Source organism: Biomphalaria glabrata, chromosome 16 (genome assembly GCF_947242115.1).
Source record: "Biomphalaria glabrata chromosome 16, xgBioGlab47.1, whole genome shotgun sequence".
In the NCBI taxonomy this organism is placed as follows: domain Eukaryota; kingdom Metazoa; phylum Mollusca; class Gastropoda; family Planorbidae; genus Biomphalaria; species Biomphalaria glabrata.
This window is the reverse complement of record NC_074726.1, coordinates 25,442,691-25,452,134: the sequence shown is the minus strand read 5'-3', so window position 1 is coordinate 25,452,134 and position 9,444 is coordinate 25,442,691. Positions and strand designations below refer to the sequence as shown.

General features: G+C 38.6%; 1 protein-coding gene across 1 annotated transcript; it reads left to right on the top strand.

Moving 5' to 3' along the window:
* Nucleotides 1-6,681: 6,681 nt before the first annotated feature.
* On the top strand, nt 6,682-9,165 carry LOC129923299 (uncharacterized). The gene is made up of 4 exons (XM_056013569.1): nt 6,682-6,705; nt 8,429-8,603; nt 8,640-8,687; nt 8,723-9,165. The coding sequence occupies exons 1-4, from the start codon at nt 6,682-6,684 to the stop codon at nt 9,163-9,165; spliced, it is 690 nt and encodes a 229-aa protein (XP_055869544.1).
* Nucleotides 9,166-9,444: the final 279 nt, after the last annotated feature.

Sequence of the window (9,444 nt, the reverse complement as noted above, 5' to 3'; positions counted from 1 at the left end):
ATTCCTACGAGCATTTACAAAGAAGAAGAAGAACAACCCAAACTTATCTAGTTTAACATTAACTCTTTCTCTCCGTAATTATTTTCCTAGTTTCGATAGCATTATTCATGTAGCTCAATACCTTTTTTGTTTGTTATCAGAAAATGTTATATTTGGTATTAAATTATAGGAGAACGCAGGCCAACACCACAGAACACAAACTAAAGTTTATAAATCCAAAAAAGCCCTTTAGTTTAATGGGGTCAAATCAACGTTGGCATCATCAATTAGGAGAGAAAGAGTTAACATAGATCTTGGTCTGCAGTGAACAGTCTTAAACTGTAGACTTCTGTTAGATTCATTCAAAAACTTTTATCACGCAATATATTTACAATCTATTTCAAAACAACAGACTTAAATAAACGTGGAACAACAAGACACTGAGCCTAATAATTAATGACCGAAAGGCAATTGAAAGAGAAAAAGGTGAAAGTTTAAAAGGAAGAATGCGAAATCCGGGGAATTGGAGGATGAAAGAACAAATTAATTTTGAAAGAATTGCTCCTTAACAAACGACACGCAATAAGTTCCAAGTACGCGTCTATTTTTAGATCTCATTTTCAACATAAATCTTGACAAATCCAGTTGTAGGCTGAACTTTAAAACAATCGTGGATATAGGTGGCCAAATATAGCAATAATTAATTAATGATCTCCTTGAAGTTCGAGATTTAGACTCTCAAAGGGCAGATAATGTGTATAGAAGTCCCTAGGTAAAAAAAAAAAAACTGGGTTATATTGCTAGCCCCTTAGGCGTTGGTTCGTTCCTCCGAGACCAATCGTTATAGAAGACATGAACACTGACCTGCAACGTCACAGCCTGTGGGCAGTTTGGACCAATGGCTCGTTGCCACGTCACATGTCTGCACGACGAATGGTCTCGGTTCCACCAATCACCATGGTATTTCCTCTGACAGCTCTTGCAGCTGAGTTTATGTCAAAAGTATGGCGTAGCAATCCTTTGGTTCGGAATGGTCCACGGGGAGACCATTGATGCATGGACAACTTGGCGACCCATAATCCTTTTATCCAAAAACACAAGAATGTCACCCAAAGAGAATTTCTTCAAAGATCGATAGATTGGAAGACAGACAGACAGACAGACGGACGGACGGACGGATAGATAGATAGATAGATAGATAGATAGATAGATAGATAGATAGATAGATAGATAGATAGATAGATAGATAGATAGATAGATAGAAAAATAAAAAATAAAGGCGCACTGCTTCAGACCTTAGATCGTGAATCAAGATTCTGTTGTCTCCACAGCGAGGCCGAATCCAATTTAACATGTTGGCTAAATCAGTGCATGTCAAAATTAACAAGAGCAGTGAAAGGGACCAGGGATTGTGTTTTGTGGTCGCTGAGTCGTAAACATTTGAGACTCGCTGTAGTGAAGCATGCAAAGTGAACGCCTATTGTGTGTTTGGTAGTATGTGTTTATGTAATCATGTGTAATGTATGTGTGTATGTCAATACGTCTGCGCGGTAAGCAGTACGACAGATATATTTTTTTGTTAAAGCTCTACTTCCTGTGTTTGTTGTTATTCATTGTTGACACACTAATGCCCGTGTAAGTATCTTAGCTATAGTATGTCTCGCAAAACGTAATTCACAGGTAGATGTAAGCAGAGGCGGCCTTAGGGAGTGGCGAGTGCGGCAACCGCCCCAGGCGCAGCGCCTTAAAAAGGGGAAGGGGGGGGGCGATAAAGAGAATTTTTTGTTACAACATCCAGATCTATTATTCGTATCCCTGATATGACACCCCCCTGCTCCGCGCACAGATTAGGCCGCCTCTGGTATATGTCATTCTTTGCGTTGATTCTACTCTGCTTATTCAAGGGCGAGTCCTAGTAATGGCATGGATCAAATTTCTTGAAGCTTATGGGCGAGATCACTCGTTATAGCTATTCGCCTCCACTGACCACATATTGCCACGTCACAGGTCTGTGTTCAGGCCTACTATGACGATTGGTCTCGGTGTGGGGCACACAAGGCACATACGATTAACAGTTGCATTTCATTATTTGTCTCTTCCGTGTCACGTGAGAGTGTTGTTAACATTTTATGGCCGCATTGATTTCATTCTCATTTGCATGTAAAAATGTCGCCTTCACTTTCCCCTAGGCGTTAGTTTGTTTTGACCGTTGGGGCACCACGCATGATTTGTCAACCGTCTTCCTCCATTCTTCTCCGTCTTTTGCCTTGGATAGAGGCTTTTTCATTGGCAGGCCCGTCCATTCTTTTATGTTGTCTTCCCATCGCTTTCTCTGTCTGCCTCTTCTTTTTTTTTCCTGGTACTGCTCCTTGAAGGAAGGTATCGGCAAGCCCTGAAGACCTTGTAATATGGCCCTAGAGCTTTAGATTCCGTTGTTTTGTTTACTATAGTTAGCAGGTCATCGTGGGGTCCAATGGCTCTAGTACGTAGCTTAAGGTAGGTCAAAGATATGGATAGAACGACCTCATTAACTTGTTTTAGGGAAAGACCACTGTAGGTAGAAAGAATTGATTTTTTTTCGTTTCTTTGTTTCTAGAATCATATTGGGATAACTTTAAGCTGTTTACATATTTATGTTTAAAAAGAATCCGGTTCACATTTTACACTGTATGTCTTAAAGAAATAAAATGCAATTACTTACTTACAGACTGTTACCCCTATTGGAGTATGGGTCTCCATGGTCCTGGGTCATCTTTCCATCTTGTTCCAGGCGTAACCAAACTTTAATTTGTCTCTGTCTAGTTCGCATCGGCAGGGGCTTATAGGAAGCCAATTTTTAAAATCCTTTTTTTTTTTAAACAAAGCTTATCTTAGGGGAAGAACTCTGCAATTAAAACTATATCACTCAAGAATGTAGAAGTTATTTCACCTTGTGGGTTCCAAGAAGAAATATTCGGCTTGGCGTCTTCCTATCTGTTTTCATTCGTTCATAATTCGATTTAGGAGAAAGAGACTTTAGTTTTAAGAACAAAGTTTTCAGTCACCTTTTATTTGTTTTTCTGTAGCTATTTCATTTTCCAGGGTTGGGTTAATAGGCCTACACCCGGCCCTCCTCCTTGACCCTGTTGGGACAGACAGAGATGTGATTATGACCTCTCTGTTGGAGTTTTTTTTACCTTTTTTACCTTTACCTATCCCTTAGTCTGTTGGACCGTTGGGGCACCAGGCAAGATATGTCGACCGTCTTTCTCCATTCCTCCATTTTTATTTTTTTTGCCTTGTTTAGAACCTCTCTCAATGGCAGGCCCGTCCATTCTTTAATGTTGTCCTCCCATCGCTTTTTCTGTCTGCCTCTTCTTCTTTCCTGCACTGTTCCCTGAAGGAAGGTCTTTGCGAGCACCGTAGATCTTGTAATGTGGCCATAGGTTTTAAGCTTTTGTCCTTTTACAATAGTTAGCAGGTCGTCATGGGCTCCGATCGCTGCAGTAACCCTGTGTCTGATTTCTTGGTTTGTGATGCTGTCTTTGAATGTGATGCCTAGGATCCTTCTGTAGCTTCTCAATTCCATTGCTAGGATCCTCCTCTCTAGCTCTGCATGGGACAGACAGAGATGTCATTACGACCTCTCTGTTGGAGTTAATCAAATATAATGAGAGAGAGACAAAGAGTGAGATTGTTATAGAAAAATGGAGAAACGATACAATGGAACCTAAATACAACCGCCAGAAAAGGAACAAGCAATTTTTTTTAAATCCCTTTTTTTTAAACAAAGCTTATCTATGACGAAGAACTTCACACTTAAAACTATATCACTCAAGAATGTAGAAGTTATTTCACTTTTTCGATATCAAACAAAATAATTAATTTATTGAATTCATGTTTTGTTAGGTACAATAAATAATTGTTTAAAGTTTCAACTTGATCCGAGAATGGGTGTGGGAGAAATAACGTGTTCCAACTTTTTACCAGATAGACAGACAGAAGACAGACAGAGTGAGTTGATAACATAAGCTTTGTAAAAAAAAAAAAAAGGAAGAAGATTGGCTGAGATTTTGAAATATACAAAATAAATAGGCCAAGGACGCCATATTAAAAATTTCTGTTGCCAACTAAATAACAAATAATTACTTCTTGCTGTAAGCGAAAAAAAAGCTAATTCGACAGCCAACTAATTGAATTCTGGTACATTTCACAATCGAGGTCAGAGAAGACTCTGGTTATTAAAAATGAAGACATTTTTTAAAAATAAGTTACACCCATGCATTACTAATAATAATAAGACTTTTCTTCGAGTCTGAAGATTAATGAGAACTGCAGTATTTCCCGTGCTGCGTTGTCCCAGCTGTGACCTACATAATTTGACACATCCAGAGCAAGCATAACCATTGTCATGCATAACTAATTTATTAAGCAACCAAAACAAGAGTTAGTATTTCTGTTATAAACAGTTCACTATGGTATCAAGTGACCAGCCCAAAAAACCATATCTAGCACCCACGAACACACAGAAATTCCAAGTCATCAGAAGAACTTCAGCCCAAAGGCCCTTCCATTCTGCAGGCCCGTTTTCGACAACCCATCACAGCTACAATGTCCCCACCAATGTGTCCATTAAAAACAGAAATTGCACCCCCCCCCCTCACATTAATGCTAATAATTTAAACTTTTTTTAAAAAACCTGCCCCACTCCCAGCAGCCTCTTTGTGTTTTCGCCTCGTTTGTTCCTATCGTAGATTTAAAAGGGCCTGTCTACAGAAGAAACACATCCAATCATCATTACATTCGTCTGTTTCTTTCCTGTTTCCCACTTTATTCTCAGTGCGCCAGTTCTACGAGTACCGATCTAAAAATAGCTCGCGGTTGACGTCATTTGGGACCAAAATAGCATTGTGCCGATGAAAACCATTTTGGCCCAGTGTGCAGGCGATCTGAGCCGAAAGGTGAAAATATGACGCTCAGGGAGCCATTGGTACTCCGGAAACAGTACAGAGGAACAGAGTTTGAATGCAGGTTGCACAATAAGTAATAGATATTGCATTATAAATGTCATGGCAATCTATCTATCTATCTATCTATCTATCTATCTATCTATCTATCTATCTATCTATCTATCTATCTATCTATCTATCTATCTATCTATCTATCCATCCATCCATCCATCCATCCTTCCATCCATCCATCCATCCAACCATCCATCCATCCATCCATCCATCCATCTATCTATCTATCTATCTATCTATCTATCTATCTATCTATCTATCTATCTATCTATCTATCTATCTATCTATCCATCCATCTATCCTTCCATCTATCTATCTATCTATTTATTATCTATCTATCTATCTATCTATCTATCTATCTATCTATCTATCTATCTATCTATCTATCTATCTATCTATCTATCCATCCATCCATCCACCCACCTACCTACCTACCTATCTATCTATCTATCTATATATATATATATATATATATATATATATCCATCCATCTATCTATCCATCTATCTATCTATCCATCCATCCATCCACCTACCTACCTACCTATCTATCTATCTATCTATCTATCTATCTATCTATCTATCTATCTATCTACTAATCAAAATTTTCACTATATAACGAATATTTACTATTAAGTAATTTTAGACCATTAGTAAAATCACTAAAATCGCTAAACATACGAACACTTCTGGACAGAAGAATAAAAAGTAATGTAGGTAGAGTACATAAAACACTGAGCTGTAATTTACAAATACAAAAAACACAGCCTAATTAAATACTCAGAAAAACACAAAGATAAAAGCACATTTCTTTTTTCATTGGCTAGGATAAATTTGTACCAATGAACCAGCCATGAAAATCAATGACTAAGCACAATTTAATTCTATAATCAACATTCACGTCTAGATTATTATTATTATAGCTTTTATATAGCGCTACTTTCATGCTTATAGCATGCTCAGAGCGCTTTTGGTCCAATCTCATTTGTGGACCGGTGGGGGGAGGGGGTATCTAGGAGTTGGTTTTCCGTGCTGCCTTTAGGCGCTCAGTAAACACAACTCTGCCCGAGTCGGGTGTCGAACCTCGAGCCCCCTTCTAGGTAGCCAAGCCAAGCCAAGTTCAAGCGTACTTAGCCTTATAAGATAAGATACGTACTATTTCTAAACAACAACTATAGTGCTTGTGTTGTTTCGAAAGCGCCTCAGCAGTGAAAGAGTTAAATCAGTTGTTAAGAGACGGTTGTATGACGGGGTGCTGAGGATTCTGTACAGGTCACAATGTCATGGCGAGACGTGACGTCAATGATGCTGTTTTCAAAGTCAAAGGTCACCAGACGATTAACAAAAAAAAAAAAATTAAAAAAAATAGTAACTTTTTTTTTTACTCAAGCGTAAAAAACAACAACAGACTTGATGACGTCTAACAAATGTTCCCACGACTTCATTCACAAAACAGAATTGGGTACGAGGCTGTCACAAGTGTAAAAACAAAATAGTATCATTAGTGACATGTTTGACCTTTTATTGAAACTAGGTCGAAACTGCCTTTAATACTATTTAAATGTTATCAGATCCACAAATGTTAATATTGTTGTTGTTGGTTTTTTCAAATGGACGAGCGTGCTTTGAACTTTGCATATGTATGTAGCTTCTTATTTTTATTTTAAATAAGTATTTTTTTTATATAGCGCATTTTTCTTGCTATGGCATGCTCAGAGAGTGCTCAGGTACAATCTCTTTTGTGGACTTGTTTGGGGGGGGGGGGGTTCCGGCCGTTGACTTGCAGCACCAAACTGCTAGTAGATAACCAAAACCGTCGTAGGCGTAGTAGATCTTAACTAACAAAATTGAAATAACTTCCTAGTGAACAGTACTAAATAGAACTTTATTTATAACATAAACAAGAATCAAATAAATGTGATAGACTTTAGTAATAATATTTCTAAACAAAATCTAACTCACTGCAATAAAATATGGTTGCAAAGACCCAGCTGTGACCTGCATATTAAGCAGAAAAAGCCACGTTATGCATGGGGTTAATATGAGATCTCACAGAAAGGAGATTTTTTAATTTGTATATAGGCCTTTGCGAAAAAGACCTCACGACCCCATGTGCTCACTATTTCACTAACCCACTATCCCACCCATCGCTAATCCACTAATCCACTATCCAAAACTGTAACTACCTCATTCATTCTCTATTCCACTAATTCACTATACCAAACTGTAACTACCTCATTCTTTCACTATTCCACTAATTCACTATCCAAAACTGTAACTACCTCATTCATTCTCTATTCCACTAATTCACTAACCCACAAAGACACTACCTCATTCTATCAATATTCCACTAATTCACTATACCAAACTGTAACTACCTCATTCTTTCACTATTCCACTAATTCACTATCTCACATAGACACTACCTCATTCATCTACCATTCAACTATCCCTAACGGTCACTACCTCATTCATTCACTATTCCGCTAATTCACTATCCCACACAGTCACTACCTCATTCATTCACCATTTCACTAATCCACTATCCCAAACGGTCACTACCTCATTCATTCACCATTTCACTAATCCACTATCCCAAACGGTCACTACCTCGTTCATCCACTATTCACGAATTCACTACCCCACGTGTTTACTAACCATCATGTTGTTCTTGCTCTTAAGCCGTGTCCAATCCAAGCCTCCCTAACCAGCCTTGAAGCTGCGACCCATGCCAGGGGTCACTGACGGATAAGAGGCAAGACTAATCGCGATTTCCCGCCAAATTATCTTCACCCTTTTTTTTCCTCTCGCGCTCTCCTACTTCCCCCCTCCCCCAAGCAACCTATATCCCCACCCCCTGCCACTTTGACCTGGTGTCCTTAGCAACTAAGTCATGTCGAGACTGAAGTGCTCTATTGTTATGAGAAAAACTTCGATTAATAAAACAAAAAATTCAGATTTCCATGTCAAGGTGCGGCTCAAAACAAAACAAAAAATCAAGTAGATGTATTCTTTTCCGTTTTCTTTTCCTGCACAGTTTTGATCCTGGTAATCTACAATGTAAACCGGAAACTTCAAAGTCGTCTGTCAAAATCGCCAGTCAGTGTTAAGTTATTCCCCCTTTGCTCCCCCCCCCCACACACACAGTTGAAAGGTTAGATAACTCGACAACCTACTTTGTATGAGCTACTACGCCCGTCAAGAGCTCAGAAATATGTTGTCCATTTTAAAGTTGCCCTGTGCGAAGTTTATGCAGATGACACATTTTTAAAAATTAATTTTTGCCATTTTGTTTTTAAGGGGGAGTAAGTCTGGATAAAAGAAGTTCCCCATTTGCCAGTTAGTTAATTATACAAACTAAACTTTCTTTTTCTTTTTAGCGCACCGGAAGTTAATGTTGACACTCAGGAGCTCCATTTTTTTCCCCACATTAAGTAACATTGACATAAGTACAAACATAGACAAAGGTACAAGGGTACATTCATATACATAGGCATAGACATAGGTACAAGCATAGGCATAGATACAGGCATAAACATAAGTACAGGCATAGATATAGGCAAAGACATAGACATAGGTACAAGCATAGACATAGACATAGGTACAGGCATAGACATAGACATAGGTTCAGGCATAGACAAAGGTACAAACATAGACATAGGTTCAGGCATAGACATAGACATAGGTACAAGCATAGACATAGACAAAGGTACAAGCATAGACAGTTGATAGACATAGACATAGGTACAAGCATAGACATAGACATAGGTACAAGCATAGACATAGACATAGGTTCAGGCATAGACATAGACATAGGTTCAGGCATAGACAAAGGTACAAGCATAGACATAGGTACAGGCATAGACAAAGGTACAAGCATAGACATAGGTACAGGCATAGACATGGAAATAGGCATTGGCATCTGCATAGGCACAGAAACAGACATAGACATAGGCAAAGTCATAGGCATAGGTTTAGGCATAGACATAGACATTGGCACAGGCATCGGCATATATAAACTGGCTAATGAAACAATTTTAATCTATCCGACATGTGTAAATGTACAAGGCCATCTACATGTCTGCCTTGTAGTGTCACATGTGCACTGGACTGTCATTCTGAAGGTCTCGATGGTCCCTGACCGCTGCCATCCCCAGTCGTCCTGCTGGAGGTTTGCGCTAGGATGAAATTATCGTCAAACCTGATGGAACATTCAAAACATGTAAAACAGTGAAAAAACGTTATGGACACAAAGTTTGCTCTTCACCCAAAAGAAAACTTGAGATCTTCAGTTAAAAAAAAAACTAAATATGACACAGTTCCCATCGTCTCATATTCCCGATCCGCACACCAAAAAGAAGGAGCTATTAACTTTGTATTATCTTTCTATTTTTGCTTATGACTTCCGGTAAATTATAAAATTATATGGCTGACATCTCGGCGTCGCTTCTTATTGTTAGATATAG